This window comes from Aquarana catesbeiana, linkage group LG02 (genome assembly GCF_042186555.1).
Source record: "Aquarana catesbeiana isolate 2022-GZ linkage group LG02, ASM4218655v1, whole genome shotgun sequence".
Lineage (NCBI taxonomy): Eukaryota > Metazoa > Chordata > Amphibia > Anura > Ranidae > Aquarana > Aquarana catesbeiana.
The window spans coordinates 754458555-754483673 of NC_133325.1; the positions used below are offsets into that span (position 1 = coordinate 754458555).

The following is a 25119-nucleotide window of genomic DNA, read 5'->3' on the forward strand; positions in this document are numbered from 1 at the left end:
TGAGATGGATAAATGAAGAGCCACAATGGGGCTGAAAATGTTTTTTCCTGCAGAAAATACTGTTCGGTTACCCTCTTGTGCCAAGGCCATGGTCAGATTAAAAGGGAGGTTTAGTATTTGGATTCACTGTTCCATCCTATCAGTAGCAATCGTGACTAAAGGCTTTAGGCTTTTCAAGATTTGACAAACACTGGTGACCGCTATAAAGTAGTTGTAAACCTCAGACATGAAATATAAACAAAGTATATCCCTCTATAGTGTGTACTTGTCTCAATTAAGAGCTCTAAGTGTCTGCTGCTTCATTTCTCTACTATCAGCATGAATAATTTCTGACAAGTTTTCATGATACCAAGAGAAAAATGGTGATGGGAGGGATCTCTGGCTGATTGACAGCCTCAGCTCTGTTCCTGTGTGAAGGGGGTTGTGAACCTTTCCTTCCAATCAGTTTTCAGAGCTCTCCTCACTGAGCACTGCTGAGTGTAACTTCAGCTCTTCGCCCCCTTTTTTTTCTCACAGCTAGACAAGCTGTATAAATTCTTGACTTTGAATGGCAGTAGAGAAGAAAACCAGTACTACTTATGTAGGAGGATTTGATTCATCTCCTTGTATCACCTGAGTCCAGTCACTTCACTGGGTATATGTAAGGGTTTACAACCACTTTAAGCAGTGTTTCCTCAGGAAATGGAAATTTCAGCTCCCTAGTTACGGTTTGTATGCTCACCCCAGTAAAACCGCTAACCTACACTAAATTGCCAAAAGTATTGGGACACTTGAAATTTAATGGCATCCCAGTCTTGGTCCATAGGGTTCAATATTGAGTTGGCCCACTCTTTGCTGCTATAACAGCTTCAACTCTTCTGGGAAGGCTGTCCACAAGGCTTAGAAGTGTGTCCATGGAAATGTTTGACCATTCTTCCATTGGTGAGGTCAGGCACAAATGTTGGACGAGAAGGCCTGGCTCGCAGTCTCCACTTCAGTTCATCCCAAAGGTGTTGTTTCGGGTTGAGGTCACGACTCTGTGCAGACCAGTCAAGTTCCTCCACCCCAAACTCGCTCATCCATGTCTTTATGGACCTTGCTTTGTGCATTGGTGCGCAGTCATATTGGAAAAAGAAGGGGCCATCCCCAAACTATTCCCACAAAGTTGGGAGCATGAAATTGTCCCAAATGTCTTGGTATGCTGATGCCTTAAGAGTTCCCTTCACTGGAACTAAGGGGCCAAGCCCAACCCCTGAAAAACAACCCCACACCATAATCCCCCCACCACCAAATCATTTGGAGGGGTAGCCCAATACTTTTGGCAATATAGTGTGGATGAGCAAGTTTGGGGTGGAGGAACTTGACTGGTCTGCACAGAGTCCTGACCTCAACACAATAGAACACCTTTGGGAAGCATTAGAGTGGAGACTGTGAGCCTGGCCTACCCATCCAACATTAGTGCCTGGCCTCACAAATGCACTTCTGGAAGAATGGTCAAACATTCCCATAGACACACTCCTAAACCTTGTGGACAGCCTTCCCAGAAGAGTTGAAGCTGTTATAGCTGCAAAGGGTGGGCTAATTCAATATTGAACCCTACAGACTAAGACTGGGATACCATTAAAGTTCATGTGCGTGTAAAGGCAGGGGTCGCAAAACTTTTGACAATAGAGTATAGTTGGAGCTTTTAAATGTCGCCCACTTTAAGACCCTGTCTGGTCGTCCTATCATTTATCTTATCTCCTGCTGATTATTTTGCCTTTTGCCAAATAGCAGTATTGGAGACCACATTAGACATCCTATGGTAAATGTGTTGATCAGAAATCTCCACATACATGGAGACAAATCACTTCCAGTATCTCATAACCCAATTCCTAAGTACACTGGGGAGTTTTGTCCTGGATGTTATGTAGTATGTGTGCAGTGAGGTTTATTCTAGGTATTTGGAGGTTACTGGTGTGCTGGATCTCCTTGCTGTTATAAGAGCCCGTAGACTGCATTTGTCACAATGATTTAAAAAAAAAACAAAAAACTTGCCCTTCTGTGAATAAATGTATTATGCATTGTAAAGTTGCCTGTTAATTTTGTTCTGAGGGATTATCAGATTTAAATCTAGAATGCAGAGCTGTGTGTCATTTAGTGATACAACTTGCCATATAAAAATGTACGTAACATGCATAATTATATTGTCTGCATTTAAAATAAACCTTGTGTGTACATGGCTTTGTAGTTATAACTGAGATCTGTATGAGTTTTCTTCACTTCGGACAATCCAATTTTGCACATACATTGATGATCTCCGTACATAGCAATGTAAGAGCAGCTGAATGAGTGACTAAGTTATAGAGTAGTGAAAATAAACTGGACTTTGATGTGTAATCTAATGGAACAGCCTGTGAAGCTGGTGCAGCGTAAGCATTCAGCTTTTCTTGAATTTTGGCAAAATCTACAATCACTGAGCCTAAGGTGCACTTGAAATGAAATGCCTCCCTAGTGTTTTATTTTTCTTAATTTATTTGTCATTCATACATTTATAAATCCAGCTTTGCTATATGGCGTTTTCTTGTTTTACAGTTCTAGAATTGTTTGAGGAAGGTGGATTAACCACACTTATATACCTGTTGCCAAACCAACGTACTGATGGGCTGAGACCCTCCCTTCTTTAATGGCCTCACATGGACATAATGCTTCCAGATCGTGAGTTGTGATTGGTTGCAAACTGGTCATTAAAGAATACTAAGGACTGATTCCTAACGGCTACATCAAAAGCAGAGACTACCAGGCCCCAGATGTGCAGAAACTGTATGGTTCTACAAACAATGGACATATAAATATTTTTTTATTCATTTTTTTTTCTTTCTGTGCAAAGTTTTAAGTTTTTGTTTCACAGCTCTTCAAGTAAACCTGTTGTGGCCCTGAATTCCCAAAAAGACAGAACAAAGGCGTAATGACTTTAAATAGAAGCGCAATATAACATAACTGCCATTTTAATCAGAATAAATGGGGTTTGACCTTTTTTTGGCACCTGCTATATCACCAGATGCTTGTGTGCCTATGCCCAGAGTGAATATAATCCTGTACATGGAATAGTTCAGGTCCATGCTTTGCATGGATCAACAAATGAGTTCCTCCTAATAGTGTATAGATTTTGCTCTAAAATTTAGAAAGTGCTGTCATTTTTTTATATTTTACGTTAATTAAAAAGACAGCTATTTTGCTTTATATGTATATAGCCATGTCTGCATTTTAAAAATAAATTTTCTGTTTCTAGTTGAGTTTCAGTTTTCAAACATGCTTTATGGACACCATTTGAAATCAAATTGGTGCCAATGCCTCCAATGTACGCAGCTCCATAAAATTCCATAGTGTCTGGGACCCTTTCAGGGGTCTTTTGTAATTCTCTTTCTTCAGGCCCTATGGTTAAATCATGCTGTATGTTAATATGCATTATCAATTAAAAACATTTTTAAAACAAAGATGTTTTAAGATACACCAATGGTCGCCAGCTCTCTAGTGTAAAGTAATGTGATTTTTGAAAGAGGATTTTTTTTTGTTTCTACTGTGCATGTTGTCTGCTAAACTTTGTTTCGCAAGTCCTGCTTTATAATGCTCTGATGTCAGACGGCAGTGTCTTGCCACCTTTCTCAAGTGTCAAACTTAATAGCAATATTGATTTTTCACAGCATTATGCTGATAGTTGCACAGTTTAAAGTTAAGGGAAAATCGATGTCCAAATTATTGGGAGACCGTAACGGTTATAATTTTCCTCTTGTAAAAAAAAATGTCCCAGTGTGTTACCAGGACAGCTTAAACAATATGTTTTGCCTCTTTCTGAGTAAAAAAAAATTAAAGTGCTCGAATAGACTTTTCCCCCCTTGAATTGCATGAGAAAAAATGTTATTCAGAACTGCAGAATAACTCCAGGTGGAGGACACCACAAGTACTTGTTTCTTGTTTTAAATTGAAGATTCACAGAATATCTCTAATGTTCACCTGAAGAATCATGAAGTCTTTCAAAGTAAGGGAATAGATAACCTAATTGCCACGAAAAAGGGGCAAAATTATCGACAGTTTGTTAGTATCAAGTCATATTCTACCTAATTTAACATCTTCGGTTTTCCAGAGGAAACTGTCCAACCGTAGGGAGTTAAGACACTTCAGCTTCAGGATGCTGTAATACACAGTGAAGGTTTGTTTAAATGCTGAAATCTAATTTTGTTTAATATAGTTTTCCCTCATCCACGTTACTTTTTTATTTAAAGGCAGTCAAGTTCTGACACTCAAAATGATTAAGCAATTTCAATGCAAGGAGCACGCAGAATCCTCAGTTGGACAGTGTCACTTGGTAATCCTAGAGATTGTTTCCGTAATCAACTTTTCATTTGTGTATATTAAAATCAAGCTATAAGTTAATATACTGCCAACAAATACAGTCCCCTTATTCCTTGAACCAGCCTTTCTCAACCGTTTTGACATGGAGGAACTTTTCAAATTAAAAGTGTATTGGCTTATCTGTTCAAAAATTAGTTTTTAGTAATGATGGCATTAAACCTGGTCTTCCCCCTTACATTGGTCCATGGAGACGTGCCTTCTTACATTGTTGGTCAGGAAAATTATTTGGTGGTTAGTAGCAAAGGGGCTCCTTAGATTTGTGGTCAGTAGAGGAAGGACCACTTTGCAATGGTGATCATTGGGAGAAGGGCCACGTTACATTGGTGGCCAGTAGTATGAATGCTCCTTACATTTGTGGTCAGTGGGAGGATACTCCTGAAATGATGATCAATGAAAATAATGTTCACCTTACAAATGGTTAAAAAGGTAATTTGTCTTGCTGGATACATACCTGAGCGACAGAATTTAGTTTTTGCTCATAGGACCACTAGCAACCTCTGGAGGAACCCCTGGGGTTCCACAGAGCCCTGGTTGAGAAAGGCTGCCATACACTGTAGAGGTATCCAGCGAATTGTACAATTGCTTTGACGTAGTACTGCACAAATGTATAAAGTTATTAACCCTCTGCTTTGTCCTGTGTCAAGATAGTCCTGCATTGCTAGGATTGAGATGGCCTTTGCTTAAGTAAGGATTCTTCAAGAATCAAAAGTATATGCTTTTCTGTACAGTTTCTGACATACAGGTAACATCTTTACAACGTAAAAAATACGAAAAGCTGTTTTTAAGGCATTTTAGATGATATTGTTTTTGTGTAATCCCTCCACTGCCAGAGAGATTTGCAGTGCCTTGCACTATGGAAATTTCTGGTAGCGTGGCAGTTCCAGCTGTCTGTAAATATGTTTCTATTGTAAATTGATGCAGTTTAAGGTCTGACACAGCTGTACATACATGTTGTTATGTTAAAATGTAAAAAAAAAAAAAAAGTTGAATAATGGGCTGATTCTGAGTGTGCTTTTCAAATTCCGCAAGAATATTGTCCTATTTTTACTTGGATGTGATCTTTCTTTTGTGAAGTCCTGTATCGAGTAAACTAATTTTGCCCTATATTTGTTTTTTTCCTTTGTCTACATACAACCTTTAACAGCTGCAACTGCAAGTTTTCGTGTTATTTTTTTTCCAGCTTTTTCCATCTAGTTTTGTCCATGTTTTGGAGAGTTATTTCTAAAAAAAAAAAGGTTACCTTTTAATACTCATGTTGACTCTGGTTGTCTAATGTTACTTTGTAATTTAGTTGTTTTCCAAGCAAACAGCTTTTTAAAAGGACAAGAATTAATGACATACTTTTTGGGTTTGGGCCTCCTGATTTGCTGTTCATGGTTATTTTGTTGGGGTAACTGGTTTATATAGATTTGTATACTTCAAATGAAAGCCACCTTTTTGATTTGGATGTCCGTGACTAAACTTGCAACTTGTAGATTGTTTATATCCAACAAAAAGTCAACCTAAGCCAACATCGGTATATTCAGTACTAGTATGATGATGATAATAGTAGGGAAAACATTGTCACACCGCAAAGAACACCTACTTGTAAATGTTGATTTTTTTTTTTTCTTGGAAATGTAATTTTCATTATGAATAAAGAAATAGTCCAAATATTTTTTTTGTATTTACCAGGCTCCTTCTTTACCAGAGAACACAATTGGGGTGAGGGGGGGGGGGGGGGGTCATTTTTGTATATGACTATTTCAGATTCTGTTCTTGTTGCCAACATATGATATCTTGACTGTTTATGGAACATGACACGTCATAAGTTAGAAACAAGTTGGACCTTAGATTAGGTCTGATTTAATGTTACTGGTTAACCGCCCTTTGAGTACACATCTGTGAGCTATTATTGTCCTTGTTCTTTACGCAAAATAATGAATATTTCTTTACTTGAAGAGATTGCAGTTTCCACCCAACTGGAGATGCAGCCTCCTGGCTTTTGCTTGTACCTTTGAAGACGCCAACACTGGCTGCCAACGAAAGGAGCTTTTGGAGACAAAAGGGTCTGTGCATTGGGCTGAGCTAGTAAACCGTCTCCCGTGAGCTCATTGTTACTTTTGCTGCAATACAATGAACTAAAAATCTGGAGGCTGCCGGCTATTTGGAGGAAAATGCAGTTATCCCTTTAATCGGGATACTTGGGCCGGCCATACACGATTCGAATCTCGGCCGGTTCAGCATGCATCGGCCAAGATTCGAAGCATTAATGGGCAGGTTAAATGTACCAAGTTGATCGATTAATTTGGGTACATCCAGCTTGCCATATTTGCTTCTGATTATCGCAAGCGGCTGCTATAGCCACTAGCGATAATCACTGCCTATGCTGGGAGTAGACAATTGCTCTGCAGGAGGGATTCCCCCTGTCAGCACTGTCTGTGTTGATGAGGGAGTCGTGCACATTTCTTTCCTGAAACCCGTGGTGCCTTAATTTTGTTTTAGCAACCTGTAGGAAAAATTACAATTAAAGGGTCTGCTCTGAAAGTGTAATTACCCTTTAAGGTTTGTTTTTGGATTAGTTTTTGGTATGATATGAGAGTTACCCATCCTAGTTTTTTCTCTTCTTTTTTTTTTTTTTTTTTCATCACTGTATATTTTCTAGTATTTGATGCTTATTACAAAGCCAAGGTCTGCTTCCTGCTCTGCTGTTACACAGTGGCAGTGCGTTACTGTATACCTCTGGAATCTAAAAAATGGCAGTTTAGTGTACAGTACTCTAGCAACTTAATGTTAAGAAGTTGGGGTTTTAGAACAATTTTAGTTACAATTTTAAAGTCACGATTCCAAACTCGTTTTCCAATCTGCACAAACCCTTTGTGTTTTGGGCCAAATAGCCATCTTGGGAACAAAGTGATCCAAAAATAGGCAGCTAATGTGTACATACAATGGATAAAAAAGTCTACCCACCCCTGTAAAAAAAAGTCAGGTTTATGTGATGTAAAAAAATGAGACAAAGCTAAATAATTTCAGAACTTTTCCCACCCTTTAAACCGGTTCCCGACCAGCTCACGTAGTTATACTGCGGCACAATGGCTCCCTTGGGCGAAACCCCGTATGGGTACATCCTTCCCTTTAAGAGCCGCCAGGGGGCACGCACGTGGGGGACCCGATAAATGTGGCCGGCAGGTTCGATCGATGCCGATCACGTGCACGAGAACCATCATGGGGATTTGTGTGTGTGTGTAAACGCACAAATCCCTGTTCTGTCAGGGGAGAGGAGACATCGTTCCTACTAAGCAGAGGTGATCAAATACCACCAAAAGAAAGCTCTATTTGTGGGGAAAAAAGGATGCAAGTTTTGTTTGGGTACAGCATTGCATGACTGCGTGATTGTCAGTAAAAGCGACGCAGTGCCAAATTGTAAAAAGTGCTCTGGTCAGGAAGGGGGTAAAATCTTCTAGGGCTGAAGTGATGTGACCTTTAAACTGTACAACTCAATTGAAAAAGAAACTGAAGTCTTTTAGGGGGGAGGGGTAAAACTAAAAAAATAAAATAATGTAATTGAATAAGTGTGCACACCATCTTATAACTGGGGATGTAGCTGTGTTCAGAATTAAGCAATCCCATTCAAACTCATGTTAAATAGGAGTCCATACACACCTACCATCGTTTAAAGTGCCTCTGATTAGCCCCAAATAAAGTTCAACACTTCTACTAGGTCTTTCCTGACATTTTCTTAATCGCAACCTACAGCAAAAGCCATGGTCCACAGAGTGCTTCCAAAGCATCAGAAGGATCTCATTAAGGTATTAGTCAGGAGAAAGGGTACAAAAGAACTTCTAAGGCATTAGATATACCATGGAACACAGTGAAGACAGTCATCAAGTGGAGAAAATATGGTCTAACAGTGACATTACCAAGAACTGGACATCCCTCCAAAATTGATGAAAAGAAGAGAACTGGTCAGGGAGGCTGCCAAGAGGCCTACAGCAACATTAACCACTTCAGCTCCAGGAGGATTTTCCCCCTTCCTGACCAGGCCATTTTTTGCGATACAGCACTGCGCCGCTTTAACTGACAATTGCGCGGTCGTGCGACGTTGTACCCAAACAAAATTGATTTCCTTTTTGGTGGTATTTGATCACCTCTGCGTTTTTTTTTTTTTTGTGCTAAAAACAAAAAAAACGACAATTTTGAAAAACACGATATTTTGTACTTTTTGCTGTAATAAATATCCCCCAAAAAATGTAAAACACATTTCTTCATCTGTTTAGGCCGATATGTATTCTACATATTTTGGATAAAAATAATCGCAAAAGGCACATATTGATTGGTTTGCGCAAATGTTATAGCGTCTACAAAATAGTATAAATGTTATTGGAAGGGGTTAACAGGGCGATCAAGGGGTTAACTGTTCCCTAGGTGTACTTAGTAGGAACACACAATCTGTCTCTACTCCCCTGACAGAACCGGGATTTGTGTTTACACTAGAGCTGCACAATTAATCGTTAAAAAATCGTGATCTCGATTCACCCCCTCTGACGATCTGTCCTGCAAAGTTTGCCGATTCTTTCATATAAACAAGTGGAGAGACTATGTGCTGACTAAGCTGTCAAAAGAAAGCATCCGGGCATTCTGCCAAGTCTTTAACTTGATACATTTTAACTAAGCTTCCTTCTTAGATCAAAGGGAGAAAACTTCTGTGTAAATAAATAATCCAGGCAGTCTGCCAAGTTTTCAACAAGGTGTAAATGCAGGAAGTTTAACCACTTAAAGTCTAAATCTTTTTCTGACACTTCTTTCTTAGGTTAAAATCCATATTTTTTGCTATAAAATTACTTGGAACCCCCAAACATTATATTATATATATTTTAACAGAGACCCTAGGGCAGGGGTCTTCAAACTGCGGCCCTCCAGGTGTTCAGGAACTACAATTCCCATCATGCCTAGTCATGTCTGTGAATGTCAGAGTTTTACAATGCCTCATGGGATGTGTAGTTCTGCAACAGCTGGAGGGCCGTAGTTTGAGGATCCCTGCCCTAGGGAATAAAATGGCAATTGCTGCAATATTTTATGTCGCGCTTTATTTGCCCAGCGGTCTTTCAAATGCATTGTTTTGGGAAAAAATACACTTCAATGAATAAATAAAAAAAAAACGAAACAGTAAAAGGTAGCCAAATTTTTTTTGTTTTAATGTGAAAGATGATGTTACGCCACGAGAATTGTGATCTATCTTCTAAGGTAAAAAATCGTGATTCTCATTTTAGCCAGAATCGTGCAGCTCTAGTTTACACACAAAGATTCTCGTTCTGTCAGGAGCGATCGAGGGTGCCTGGCGGACATCGCACCTGTCGGGCATGCGCATCAACTCTAGGGGCACGCTGTGGGTGTGCACGCCCCTGCTATAGCATCTTAAAGAGCCAACATATAGCTACAAAGATTTGCGCAGCCGCGCCAACCTGCCGCAGTATAACTGCGGCGACTTGTCAGCTAGCGGTTAAAGGAGCTGCAGGAATATCTGGCAAGAACTGGCTGTGTGGTACCTGTGACAACAATCTCCTGTATTCTTCATTTGTCTGGGCTATGGGGTAGTGGCAAGATGGAAAAACATCCAAGAACAGCTAAATTTTGCAAACACATCTGAAGTCTCCCAAATGCATGTGGGAAAATGTGTTCTGGTCTGATGAAACCGTAGTTGAACTTTTTGGCCATAATTCCAAAATATGTTTGGCGCAAAACCACTGCACACCACCAAATGAACACCATACTCGCCATGAAGCATTGTGGTGGCAGCGTCCTGCTTTAGGGCTTTTTTTTCTGCAGCTGAAATAGGGGCCTTAGTCAAGGTAGAGGGAATTAACAGTTCCAAATACCAGTCAACATTGGCACAAAACCTTCAGGCTTCTGCTAGAAAGCTGAACGTGAAGAGGAACATCATCTTTCAGCATGAAAATGACCCAAAGCATACATCAAAAATCAACAAAGGAATGGCTTCACCAGAAGAAGAGTAAAGTTTTGCAATGGCCCAGCCAGAGCCCAGACCCGAATCTGATTGAAAATCTGTGGTGTGATCTAAAGAGGGCTGTGCACAGGAGATGCCCTCGCAAACTGACAGAGTTGGAGTGTTTTTGCAAAGAGCAGGCTAATCTTGCCAAGTCAAGATGTGCCGTGCTGATAGACTTATATACAAAAAGACTGAGTACTGAAATAAAATCAAAAGATGCTTCAACAAAGTATTAGTTTAAGGGTGTGCACACTTATGCAACCATAATTTTTTATTTTTACTTTCCTCCATCTAAAAGATTTCAGTTGTACAGTTTAATGGTGGAAAGTTCTGAAATGATTTATCTGGGTCATTTTTTTAACATCACAGAAACCTGACATTTTAACAAGGGTGTGTAAACTTTCTATATCCACTGTATCTTACCTTTGTGTGACTGTGAGGTCTTGCCCATCCCACCCCCCTATTGGCTACCCGAATCTCTGGATCTGCTGGTAGTTTTGACAGACACCTTCCACTGAAAGTAATCTCTGCTTAGGTATTTATATGCTCCACTTATTCAGGTTTGTGACCTTTTTTTATTTATTTTTTTTTTTTTTTAAAGGATAACAGCTAGTGTCTCTACTTTTTTTTTTTTTTTTGAGTCTGTTTCCACAGTCAATAGCATGGGATTTAGACAGGCACAAGCAACGCTTTTTGGTTCCGTTTGCTCCCTGGAATATGCTGCTCTGCCTCGAAAGCAAACTATAATGAATGTAAGTTACAGATTTTTTGATTCAACTGTTGAGTTGCAACCATTTAACAGAATAAGCCACCACTAGATTGTAATGTTTTCACACAGTCTGAGGAGAGGGATCTGTATGCAGAGAGGGGATCGGCAAAGCACAGTCGTCATATAATGTTACCAAGCATGAAGAGGATGTGTGGGTAGCCTTAAGGCTACATTCACACTGGCTGGTGCTGTTACTGTAATCAGATTCCGCTCTGGCCAATGGCCCCGTTTACTATGATGACAGGTCACCGGCGGCTGTACTTGTTCGCTGCTCAGCCAGCGATTACCTGCGGTGATCACTGCTGGATGCACACAGGAACTACTGCTATCATTCACACTGGCCATAAATGCCAGTGTGAATGTAGCCTAAGTGTTTCCCACCTTAGAATGCTCTACTTTTTAGTTGTGCTACAACTTGGAATTAAAATGTGTCTAACTATACATACTTTTACCTTTTAAGGGTCCATTTACATGTTTCCATTCCGGTGCATTGTTTTATGTGTTGCATTAAGGAGAGCCCATTTATTTTGAATGGGCAGCCAATGCACCATAATGGACAATTGGGCATGCAGCATTTTTACTGACTTGGCACGCCTCAATGCCGGTAGTCCACTACCATCAATTGTGATGTGCTCGAACTCTTGCATTGGGGTTGCTTTGGCCTAGTGTGTTGAGCTACTATTCAAGATCAATTGCACCACTAACTGCAAATGTGTGTTCATTGACCATGCATTTGTGTAATGCACTGCTACTGCAATGTATCAGAACAGATGCGTACAACTCCTATTGCAAAAAGTTAGGATGCTGTGTAAAATCTACACAAAACCATGAAATGATTTGCAAATATCATAAACCCATATTTTATTCATAATAGAAAACTGAGCAAATGTTTAATCTGAGAAAATGTAACATTTTGATGGCCGCAATACGCAACTTCGCAAAGAAGTTGGGTCGAGCCATATTTACCTCGTAGGATCCCTTCTTCTTTTAACACTGCAAACATCTGGGAACTGAGACCAGTTGATGGGGTTTTGGGAGAGGATGTTGTAAAAACCAAGTTCCTCAAAGGGTGGGACTTTAATGGACCAAAAATGCTCAGAGTAGGGAATTTTATAAAATTACAATTTTTTACAACAAATGAATACCATATCAACAAGAATCATGCAAAAGTTGATTTGGGCTTTTTTTCCAGTTGTTTGTTCTCCATGTCTGTTCTCCTCATAATCCTGTGTTTCTATTGTATTAATCTTGTTGATATGGTATTGATTTGTTGTAATTTGTAATTTTATAAAATTCCCTACTCCCCCAAGCGTTTTTGGTCCATTAAAGTCTCACTGTTTGAGGAACTTGGTTTTTACATGTTCTACTAGGGATGTGGACCCGAACCAACCTTTTTCCATTTGGTTGGCAATAACCTTTTTTGCACTGGGAGAGGATGTTGTCCCATTCTTCCCTGACATAGGATTCTAACTGCTCAACAGTCTTGGTTTTCCTTTGTTGTATTTTTCATTTCAATATATGCCAAGTATTTTTCAGTTGGTGAAAGATCCGGACTGCAGGCAGTCTAGTTAAGCACCCATACTAGTTTTGCTACGAAGCCATGTATGCAGTATGTGGTTTAGCACTGTCCTGCTCAAATATGCGAGATTTTCCCTGAAGACATTGTCTTAAGCTTTCTACTTTTCTATTGTGATTAAAATATGGGTTTGAGATTTGCAAATCGTTGCTTTTTGTTTTTTATGAAAATTTGACACAGCGTCCCAACTTTTTTGAGATTGTATAAATGAGCTTTAAATGTACAATCATGGCCAAAAATATTGGCACCCTGCATTTCTGTCAGATAATGCCCCACTTCGCCCAGAAAATTGTTGCAATTACAAATGTTTAGGCATTCTCATGTTTTGTTTTTGTTTTGTATTTGTATGACTCAAAGTAGAGAAACAAAAAGCCAAATCTGACATTTGAAATTGCACGCAAAACTCCAAAAATGAGGTGGACTTGGCACCTTCTCAAAATTAGAAGAAATGATTGCATTCCAAGGTTGGGATGCTCCTGTAATTTGTAATCAAACTTACCTGTATCAATAGGTGCTGACAATATAGAAATCACATCGGCAACCAGTTAAAATAGTGAAAAATTGACTCAACCTTTCTGTTGTGTCTGTGCGCCACACAAAGCATTGAGAAGAGAAAGAGTAGCAAAGAATTGTCTGAGGATTTGAGAACACAAATTGTGGGAAAGCATGGACAATCTCAAGGTTACAAGTCCATTTCCAGAGATCTTAATGTTCTTGTGTCGCACTGTGCATAACATTGTCAAGAAGTTTACACCCAATGGCACTGTAGCTAATCTCCTGGACGTGGACTAAAGAGAAAAAAATTGATCAAAGATTGCAACAAAGGATTGTTCGACTAGTGGATAAAGAACCCTAAAGCTGACCTTCAGGCACAGGGTACAACTGTCAGCTTGCACTATATGTCGCCATCTGAATAAAAAGGGATGCTATGGTAGGAGACCCAGGAGGACCCCACTGCTGACACAAATTATAAATGGCAGATTGAAGTTTTCCAAAACTTACCTGAGGAAGCCAAAATCCTTTTGGGAGAATTTGCTGTGGACAGAAAAAACAAAATTACAGCTTTTTGGTAAAGTCTATCAGTCTACTTTTTTAGAAAAATAAATAAGGCCTTTAAAGAAAAGAATACAGTTAAACATAGTGGAGCTTCACTGATGTTTTGGGGTTGCTTTGCTGCTTCAGGCACTGGATGTGACCGTGTAAGTGGCATTAGGAAATCTGAAGACTACCAAAGAATTTTGGGGTGCAATGTAGGGCCTAGTGTCAGAAAGTTGGGTCTCCATCAGAGATTGTGTGTCTTACAGCAGACAATGACCCAAAGCACCCAGAAATGGTTTAAGGCAAATCACTGGAGAGTACTGAACTGGCCAGCAGTGTGTCCTGTTCTAAATCCCATAGAGCACCTCTGGTAAGATCTCAAAACAGTAGTTGGGGAAAAGGAACACTTCCAATCTGAGAGACCTTGAGCAGTTGGCGAAAGAAGTGGTCCAAAAATCCAGTAGAGAGGTGTAAAACTCATTTATGGAAGCTATTTGATTTCAGTAATTTTTTCCAAGAGGTGTGCTACCAAATATTAAAGCGGGGGTCCACCTATCTATCGTGTGTTTTTTTTTTTTTGAGTTCATTCACAAACTTTTCTTCTCAGCATTACATACTCACTCACATATTGTGTGTAATATGTCCGCCTGTGTCAGATTTCATTGGAAAGAATAACTTATATTATTCACTGCAGGCGGTTTCCATCTTCATTGTGGGCATTTGAAGCCCACAAGCATTTATTTCCTGGATGTGGTGAATGCTGTGCTCCCAGCATTCACCGCTCGTTCCCGCACATGCTCAGTGGCATCCTGGGAAGCCTGAGACTAGCTCCCAGGAGTCTGGGAGAGGCTAGAAACAGGCCTACTCCCACGGGAGGAGAACCAGGAAGTGCAAAGAAGAATAGACAAATAAAAGGTAATTACGGCGATTTTAAATTTTTTTTAAACAGCATGTCAGCATCTAGGCAAGGAAGAGAATACATACAGATATTGTTCAAAATTTGGGTGGAACCCCGCTTTAAATTGATGGTGTCAGTAATTTTGTCCAGTATCTGACACATGAAATGTGTCAGATTTGTCTTTTTTTTTTTTTTTTCTCTCAGTTTTTTGTCATACCAATATAAACAAAAGAAACATGAGCGTGCCTAAACATTTGTAATTGCAACTTTCTGGGCGAAGTGGTGCATTATCTGACAAATGCAGGGGTGCTAATATTTTTGCCCATGACTGTAATGTAATGTAGTCGTAATTCACCTTCTACTGGACTTTTTTGTATTTGCTACTCTTCTAGGTAGCTTCCTTAGCTTAGATAAAGTAGCAAAACGTTTTATAATCCAGATGGATTCCTGTTGAATGTGAGTTTATGCTAAATTTTTTCATTTACGTTTGCTGCATTCTCACATTTTATGTGCAGCGTAGTTTGCACTTATTTTACATGTTGGCATTGTATGTAATTCAACCAGTATTTGTATTTTTTTTTTTTTTTTTTTTTAAAGCACTTGAACTAAAACGCATAGGTGTGAATTTGCTCTTTGCCAGGCAAACGATCCTAGCTGACGCAACATGGCCCTTTTATACTTCCAGAATCTGCATTCATTTTTAAATCTCGTGGCATAAAATTTCAGTTTGAGTCCATTTTAATTCCAGCTTGTAGCACATAAACCATCCAGTGGAACTAAATACTTATGCAAACTTCTGTATGAGTAATTGGCAGTTATGCCCACCCCTTTTACAAATCTCGTTTTACCTTGTAGATGCAGTGCGGGAAATTTTTTGATCCCCTGCAAGTTTTGTAAGTTTGCCCACTTACAAAGAAATTTAAGGGTCTATCATTTTTATCATAGCTGTATTTAAAATGATAGACCGATACAAATGGTATAAATTGAGTTGCAGTTTAGTCAATAAAATACGTATTTGATTCCCTACCAACCAACACTAGTTCTTGCTCCCACAGACTGGCTATGGTATGTGTTCATGTGGTACACAGATTAATCTCGTCAATTTAAGAAGGTGCTCCTAATGACAACTCGTTATGTGTATAGAAGGACATCTGTCCGCAGAATCTCCTTCTTCCATTCAAACCCACCATCATGGACAAGACCAAAGAGCTGTTAAAGGATGTCATGGACAAGATTGTGGATCTACACAAGGCTGGAATGGGCTACAAGACCATTAGCAAGACGCTTGGTGAGAAGGAGACAGCTGTTGGAGCGATTATTCGCAAATGGAAGAAATACAAAATAACTATCAATTGCCCTCGCTCTGGAGCTCCGTGCAAGATTTTGCCTTATGTGGTAAGGTTGATCATGAGAAAAGTGAGGGATCAGTGCAGAACTACACGGGATGAGCTTGTGAGCGATCTCAAGGCAGGTGGGACCTCAGTCACCACACTCTTGGTAACATAATATGCTGCCATGGATTGAAATCCTGCAACGCCCGCAAGGTCACTCTCTTTACGAAGGCACATGTACAGGCCCATTTAAAATTTGCCAGCGAACATCTAAATGATTCAGAGAAGGATTGGGAGAAAGTTCTGTGGTCAGATGAGAAAAATTGAGCTCTTTGGCATTAACTTGACTTGCCGTGTTTGGAAGAAGAAAAATGCTGACTATGACCCTGCTAAAGGTACAGGCCTTCTTTGCCGCATTGAGGGACCAACAGGCAGGGCCATGTATTGTAAAATCTTGGATGAGAACCTTCTTCCCTCAGCCAGAAAGAACACTGAAGATGGGATGTTGATGGGTCTTCCAGCATGACAGTGACTCAAAACATCTGGCTAAGGCAGTGGTTCTCAACGCCTGTCCTTAGGACCCACTAACAGGCCAGGTTTGCAAGATAACTGAAATATATCACAGGTGATAACATTTGTTGCTCAGTGATTGCAGTATTCTGGTCTGCATCTCCCCAAGGTAATACTTATAATCTGGCCTGTTAGTGGGTCCTGAGGACAGGAGTTGAGAACCACTGTGCTAAGGCACAAAGGAGTGACCCAAGAAGAAGCACATTAAGGTCATGGCCAGTCTCCATACCTTAAATTTATAGAAAATGTATGGAGGGAGCTAAAACTTTGTGATTTAGAGAAGATCTGTAAATAAGAGTGGACCAAACTCCCCTGAGATGTGTGCAACACTGGTCACTAACTACAAGAAACATCTTACCTCTGTGCTTTCCAACAAGGGTTTCTCCACCAAGTACTAAGTCCTGTTTTGCTTAGGGATCAAATACTTTTTTTACTCACTGAACTGCAACTCAACTTGTAACATTTGTATCATGGTTTTTTTTTTTTTTTTTTTTACTGGATTTTTGGTTGATATTCTGTCTTTTAAAATGTTCTTAAATTATAGACCTGTCAAGTGTACAGTTACAAAATCTAAAGGGGGTCAAATTATTTTTCCCATTTTATTTTTTTCTGTTTTCCTCCAGCAAGGGACACATGAAGTCTTTAATCTTTAGGATATTTTGCTGCTTATAGGAGGATTTGACACCAGCAAACAAACTGTAGCCAGCACAGGGTAACCCCTCCCACTATCAGCATGCTTCAGTGTTTTGCTTGTGGATTGAAGAGGATGGATTTCTTTTCTATAGTTGTGCTGTGTTAAGGCTAAATTATTTTTTGTTAGCTTTTGTTTTAATTTTTTTTATTTTTATTAAATCAAGGGTTTTCTCTACATCACTGCTGGACCGTTGTCTTGTCAATTGCTGCTTCCCAGTGTGATTGTTCTCAGCTTTTGGAGCACCACGTCCGGACTGACGATGCCTGGAAGTGGACTTTGGACACTGAAATTTGTGTAAGACGCTTTCCATACTTTGTTCTGTAAAAGTTAGCTGTGGAGTACGTTCCAGGCTCTTGGTGTTTCTTCACTGCTTGCCCTGTCTTTGAGGACTCTGTGAATAAGCCTGCCAGACTGAGCACTGGGAGCGTTTTCAATTTATTAGGTTGCTGGGTGCCTTTACTCCCTGTTGCTGCTGATTTTTTGACGGAAGGAATTAATGCTGTGGGACAGCGCACTGTCATCCACTGAGTGTGCTGTTGCTCGGAGTAAAACTTGGATTTTTGATCCATTCCTGCTGCCTATCTTCAGTAACCTTGGTCACCTCCAGCCATCTGACCTCATCTGCTACAAGCTGTCAGGGTTTTCGTGCGTATGTGAAGCCTTGCCTCTTACGCTGAGCCTGTATGACATGTTACTGCAATGTGAATGTGACTGGATTCTAGACACTGCCTAGACAGTCTTGCTGTGATGGATGCCACCAGACCATATTCTACTAATAGTTCTGGGGGTTCTTGCAGTGTGTCTACCCATGGTGCCAACATCTTCAGGCTGGAATCATGTTCTCATTTTTTCATCTTTCTTTGGAGTCCTTGACTATTTCAGGGTGTGACTGGACCTTTCCTCTCTCAGCTGATGTTTTTACTATGATCTTGCAAACATTTGTGGCCCAAATTACCAATTTATTTACTTTCTCTGATCAGAGAGGCCACAAGCCCACTCCTGTTCCTTCTCCAGCAGATTCATTATCTGATTTTCTCATGGCCTCTGAGCCATCAGCTGCACAGAGTCTCTTATCAATCCTTGAATTATGAGCTTGCCGCTGAGGAGTTGCAATCTTCTGCTATTACACAGCTGATCACAGATCATGGTAAAGTGCCAATCACAGCTGCCCTTTACCTTTTGATCAGCTGAGTCCAGTCCAACGTACTTGCTGGCTATTGTCAGTCCTTTCCTCATGAGCTGTCTGTGTGAGAATGGGAGTGCTGATAACAGCAAGGCTGACATGACAGTCGGGGAGCAGTGATTACATTCTTTACACTGATAATTGGCTCATTGGTGTCCGGTGAAGAAGAAAAATTACTTATTTGCAATTTTAACAGTTTTGTTTAGCAAAAAATAAAACCCAGTAATGATTTAATACCACCAAAAGAAAGCTCTGTTTCCAAAAAATGATAAAAATTTCATTAGGGTACAGTGTTTCATGACCACGCGATTGTCGTTGAAAGTGTGATGGCACTAGAGGCTGAAAATTGGCTTTGGCACTAAGGGGGGAAAGTGCCTGGTATTGGAGTGGTTAAAGTAGATCATCTTTTTGATGCACTTGCACAACTCGAAAACTAGAAGATTGGCCTGTTCTACCAGTGCTGTTTCCAACCTTGAGTATTTTAAAATGTATAAGGCCTGCAAAGACTTACCCTTTGCATATGCTTTCCAAGCTGTTTCACTAAGGACATTGGTAACTTATAGATTTAGCAAGGATTTTGTGCCAAAGTAGTCTATTCCCCATAGAGGACGTGCATGTCTTTAAGGACCCACCCGACAAGTTGGAAGCCCTGTCTATCTGTCCTTGCTCATGCTGCCCTTTATCCGATCCTAGCTGTAACCTTACTTTGCCGGTCCAGGTCTGACTGGTCACTATCGGCTGAAAGATAAAATTTCTGCTGAGGTTGATCCCTCGCTTATTGAGCATGTGGAGCAGATGTCTGTATCATTTACATTTTCTTGCATGTGTCTCATGTTGGTTCATATACGTAGGGCTCTTTGGCCAAAGTGCTGGACCTCATAACCCTTGTGTAAATGCGCTTTGACGTGTTTTTGGACCTACTCTTATAGACATAATGGGTGCTACTTTTGGCAAAGGGCACCCCAACAGAGAGCCTATAAAACAGATTGCAAAGTCTTCTTTCTTTCTGTCAAAAGAAAATGTCCCTTTCTCTACCCCTTCAGCTTTCACTTATTACCCCCCCCCCAAGCTTTGCTTCCCATCCACCTGCAAGTCCTGTCACTTAATCTGCAAAATATTTAGACACGCTTTCCTCTGCATGAAGGTGTGCACTTCCCCATTTTCTCCAGGGTGGGAGGACTTTAACCCTTTAAAGCTGGCTCCTTCCGGCTCTTTAAGGGGTTTCTGATGCCTGGAGGTGGGGCTGAGTTTATGATCATGTGACCATTGTGATTGGCTGTCACAGGGGTCACATGATCAGAAAGCTCCTGATCGGTGCTGGTAACTGCTAGGAGTGGCCACTCTTGGCACAGGTTTGTTTACATCTTGGAATGCAAATATGCGGACTCTCGGCGTCAAGGCCCACCCGCTGATAGGCCGCATTTTGCATACTGTCGACAAGAAGAGGTTAACCTTTGTGGTGGCTTGGACAGCTTTTATCTTAGGTGCATGAGATGTGATCTCAGTCGAAAACTGGAGTTTTACTCCCTGCTGCATTCTTTCTCATCTTCAACCTACCTGTTTTCGTGGAGCCTTTCTGTTTTTTTTTTGTTTTTTTTTCTTTTTCGTTTTTTTTTGGATCAAGGTGTTATTGCTCTAGTTCCTGTGGTAGAACATTTTCATGGGATTGTCGCCAACCTTTTCTGTGTTCACAATCCCAAATGGATCGTTTGACCCATTTTTATTCTCTAAATTCTCTTCATGCAAGCCCAAAAAATTCTGCATGGAATGTACCAAATCTATCATCTGTTCACCAAGGAGACTTTCTGACTTCTGTGGGCATTAAGGATGCTTTTTCCAACACATCAGTAGATTCCCATGCTAGTCTGTACTGGCCCCACTATGTTCTCATGGCATTCCCATTTTCAGATACCTAGACAATATCATTTTGAGGAAATGGTGTGAAGTTGACTGTTCAAACATTGCAATGATGTGGATGGATTCTTAACCTTCACAAATGTATTGTTTTGGATTATCTAGCTTAGTCCTGGACACAGCTCAGGCCAGGGAGTTCCTGCTACAGGACAACCTGGTTTCTGGTACTCAAATCCAGGAGTCAGCCAACTCTGCTTTTGTAGAAGAGTCCTAGGTCTGATATTGGCTTCTTTTGAGAACCGTTTGCCCAGTATTACTATAGATTTGTAGACTACGGTCTGTTGTTGCGTCATCTATTATCAGATTGTCTCTGGCATGGTTGCTCGGTAATCTACTTCTGGAGTTGGAAAAATCCTTTATTCAACCCCCCACCCTTTTTTTTTTTTTTTTTTTTTTTTTTTTTTTTTGATGGACACCTGCCTGTTTGGGTGGGAAGGAGGCTTGGGCACCCTGGGAATGTAATGCTCCACATTCCCATTGCACATGTTCCTGGATGAAGTTCCAGAAGATTTGGGTGGTGTGGCAACCACCAGCTTGGTTCAGAAAGTCAGTGTGCATATTTGCCAGCGCACCGTGTGTGCTGGCAAATATCCACATTGTGACCCTTTTGAGTGTAGGGACATGGTTATTGTTTGAGTCTTGTCTCTTTATCAACATCCTGGAACTTCGGGCAATTTTACAGTCTCTACAGCATTTGACCATCCTACATGTGGATCATCTGATCTTTTTTTCATTTAGACTGCCACTTCACTTAGCGTGAGCCTTAAGGCTTCCACCCTGGAGAATTCTCTCCTTCGTGCAGATCTTGATTTTTAGGACCCTTTTATACAGAGTCTTCCATGTAGCTCCTCCTATCTGTTCCCTTGTGGCTTCATGGTTCCATGAATTTGGTTCAGTCTTAACATTCAGAAACCATAATTTGAACGCATTAGAGACATTCCTCTCTCTACTCTTTCATACATATGTAGCCATTACCTCCTATATTGTGTGTCTAACCTGGCTGCCCCATCTTGTAAGGAACCACGTTCTGCATAGGACCAAGGTGTTATTCTGGCCCACAACTTAAGGGATATAATGTTCTGGTTCACGAAAAATCCAGAATGTATTTCTATTCTTCCCTCTGTCTCCATGATTTAATTCCTCCAGTAGACCTTCATCCAAGATTATAGTCTCAAAGATAGGATTCCACCACTTGTGGAAGTTCTGCTTGTACTTTTTGACCTTAACAGTTCCCCAGATTTGCATGTCTGTCATGTAAATATCTTTAAGTTCTACTAGGTGGGTTTATCACCCTTATCTGATGCCAGCCTTTGGCACGAGGGCCTTTCCAACAGCTATTTGAACTGCTGACAGTCCAAAGCTCTTTGTTTTTTTGGAAGCTAGTTACATTGTTTGCTTTGTTGCCCCTATTCCCTCAGTTTGACAGCTTTTGAACATCCCAAAAGTTATAGACTTCCTGTGTCCCTCAATGATTAACAAAGAATATAGGATTTTTCTACTTGTTACAAAATCCTTTTCTTGGAGTCAGTTGGGAGTCCCAAAACTGAGGCTTGCAGGAGGCATTATTCTAGGCTGCTCTGTAGGGGTTTGTTTTGTTTGCAAGTGTTCAGTCCCCATGTAGACAGCAGTATAACATAAAGACTAAAGACTTCCTGTGTCACTCAGTGGACTCCAATGAAAGGATTTTAAGGCGAGTGCAACAAATCTATTTTTTGTTTTCTATAGAGCAGGGAAAAGAACCTCTGTTAGGCTTTTTTTTTTTTTTTTTTTTTTTTTTTTTTTTTTTTTACTGTTTGTGTCCCTGTTTGAAATATTCTCATATTCTCCCTCTTTGTCCTGCTGCTTGTCACTGGGACAGAATTTGATGGTAAATCTAGGACTTCCCCTCACTTTGGAGACCATTTCTATTATTTTTAGTTGCAACTTTGGGACAAAAAAATGTTACGCATACGAAAAAAATAAATAAAACAGGCCGGGATCTTAAGCATTCCCTGCTCTACCCAAAACGAAACATTTGGCTTTAAACATACGTTAAAAGGTGATATAAATCCATTCACTGCAAAGTGGGTTTAGATTCCCTTCATTTTTCTAATGAATGAGGCTTAAAGACAGACAAATACAAACAAATATTTCTTGCAATACACACCTAGTTTTAATGTAAACATTTTTTGAGCGTCTGACAAGATACAGCTAGCTAGTCAATACAATTAATAAATATTGTTCTACTGTACAGTTTGGTATATTTAACATTGAGTGGATACAGAGAGAAGCCGCATTTCATATCATCTGGGGCAGTGATGGCGAACCTTGGCACCCCAGATGTTTTGGAGCTACATTTCCCATGATGCTCATCTACGCTGCAGTGTAGTTGAGCATCATGGGAAATGTAGTTCCAAAACATCTGGGGTGCCAAGGTTTGCTATCCCTGTTCTAGGGTGTGCAGGGCCATGTCGACCAGACTACCATGCTAACTAAGCTGTGTAAGAAGTATGTATATGCTTGCTTATTTTCATTCTGCCCCGGTCTGGCGGCTTCAAGGGAGAGGAGAGAGCGTTCCAACAACAGATAATAAAGCCTGGAGTAGTGATGTCACCCATAGGCTTCCATGGCTTATCTGCTGTCACACTCCCTCTTCTCCCCTGAAGCAATGCTGGCTGACATGATCGAGCTGGCACACATGATTGAACCCAGAGCGGCCTGAAAATATCCAAGTATATACATCTTTCTTACACAGGTTATTTAACCTAGCTGTTAGTAGAGGGTTAGAGGACCGTTTTAAGGTTAGTTGGGTGTAAAGCCAGATTCTACTTTAAGGTAACTCCCAGATAGAACAGACTGAAACTGTGTCTGCACCCCACTCTGATAAACAGTAATTTTATTACTATATATTTCATGTTGTGATACACATATGCCTATTTTTGGGGCTAGGGGTAATGTAGTATTTAGACAGTTTAGGTGGTAGTAGAAAATACAGTGCTCGCCTAACCTGCAGTGAAAACATTTCATGCACCGAGATCTGCTTTTCCACACCTATGTGTTCCCTTGTTACTTATTATTGAAGCTCTATTTTATTTCAGGATTTTATTTCTCTTCCTCCAATCAGGTCATAACTTCAGAGCTCGATTCCTTAGTTGTAGTTGTAGGCCGTGATTGCGCTCAGAAGTTCTGATCACATGTGATCCGATAAGCAGGTGGATGGTCCTGATCCAGTGCTGATGTCACTCTGGGGCAGGAGGGGAACTAATAAAATCCTAAAATAAAGATAAGTAAGAGTTTTTTTTTATATTTTTTTATCTTCTCATCTGCATGTTTTGTGTGTTCTATTGAGTAGTTTAATCTTTTGTGTAGGGTTATTTTTTTTTTAACACTAAAGTCTACTTGTAAACTAGAGATGCAAAATTTGCTTTTACTTTTTTGTGAGCATAAAGCAGAACTCCAGACAAACACATAAATACACAGTTGAAATGCATATATGTGAAATCATTAGTGTTTGTAATTCTTGTCATCTAATCTTTTATTCTTTTAGACTTTTTTCTACACACTATTGCCCACGACGTAGTTTCTAGGTTGACATCACTGTTTCCTTTTTACAGATCAATGTGTCCATTACCAGCTCATTGGACTGTGAATGAGAATCATCACCCCACTTAGGTTCTCCTATTCTGCTCCCTTTCTCATGTAAGCTGTGTCTGCACTTCTCCTTCCAGTTCCAATTGCTTTACTTGACAACATTCTAGATTATTAGCACTGGGCAATGCAATATAACATGGCTGGCTCAGTATGTAACCTTTTACTATCAATTTAATATTTGCTATGTTGAAGATTGTGAGGTGCGTAAGATCGACATCAGAATTTATATTTGCAAAAAGTTCACACATAATTACACTTAATACATAACTGGGGCAAAACTGTTTTTAACATTTGCTTGGAGTTCTGGTTTAAATGTTTAAATATTGAGAATAATATTACATTATGGTTCAATTTAAACAATCCTACTTTGTTTTTGTTTGAGTCCTAAAGTTTTGAAGCCATTAGATGACCATGACCGTCATACAACTAGCATGTTTAGAAGAAGTCAGCAGGGGCTGCTGCATATTCTCTCAGTATACTGTAGGTTTACTTTTTGGGAGGACTGGGTGTTATCCTGTTTAAAGCTCCATCGCTTTACTCCTTTTGGTCCTATTCATAATACATCTTAGCATAAAAATGATGGCTTTTGATCCAGATGTGGTTCTCGCCATTATCAGTTTGTCTTGTCACCTGCTGTTATACTAGTATACAAATTTGAGCAGCAGTTATGTGAGCTATACTATTTTCTTATTACAATGATTTACAAATTGTTTTTTTTTTTTTTTTTTGATGTGACTCCCAAACCAACCAAGTTTGGGAACCTCTAGTACAGCACATGTGTAACTTTATCTCCCATAAAGGGCTAAAAGCATATTTCTAAAGCTGGGAACAAAAATACTATATTGCAACCTTCCAGCCCCTCATATGTGGTGGCTGCATTTGTTTGCTTCTTTTAAAAAAAAAAAAAAGAAAAAAAGGTAGAGGGGAACCCATACGTTCCCTTAAATAAAAGCACAGCTGTACTTTATAATCACGCGTTTTTGCATCATTTGCATACGTGTAATGGTTCTATAGAACATGGCTCTCCAAACTGCGGCCTGAGGACTGGATGTGTCCTCTTGCTAGCCTTTGTCTGGTCCTTGGGGCATCATTCCTCCCAGTGATATGAGGCACTATTGCTCCCACTAAAACTTTCTATGAGGCGCTATTTCTTCCATTG

General features: G+C 40.1%; 1 protein-coding gene across 10 annotated transcripts in view; it reads left to right on the forward strand.

Annotated features, from left to right (window-relative positions):
• Nucleotides 1-25119, forward strand: part of SON (SON DNA and RNA binding protein) — a 169111-nt gene that overhangs the window by 110090 nt on the left and 33902 nt on the right. The window contains exon 7 of one of the 10 annotated variants that reach the window (XM_073617175.1): nucleotides 2554-3254. The exons of the other annotated variants lie outside the window; for them this stretch is intronic. Coding sequence (XP_073473276.1) covers nucleotides 2554-2559 — 6 coding nt within the window. The 3' untranslated portion in view covers nucleotides 2560-3254. Of the gene's footprint in view, nucleotides 1-2553; nucleotides 3255-25119 lie in introns of those variants that run through there. 10 annotated transcript variants of the gene reach the window in all.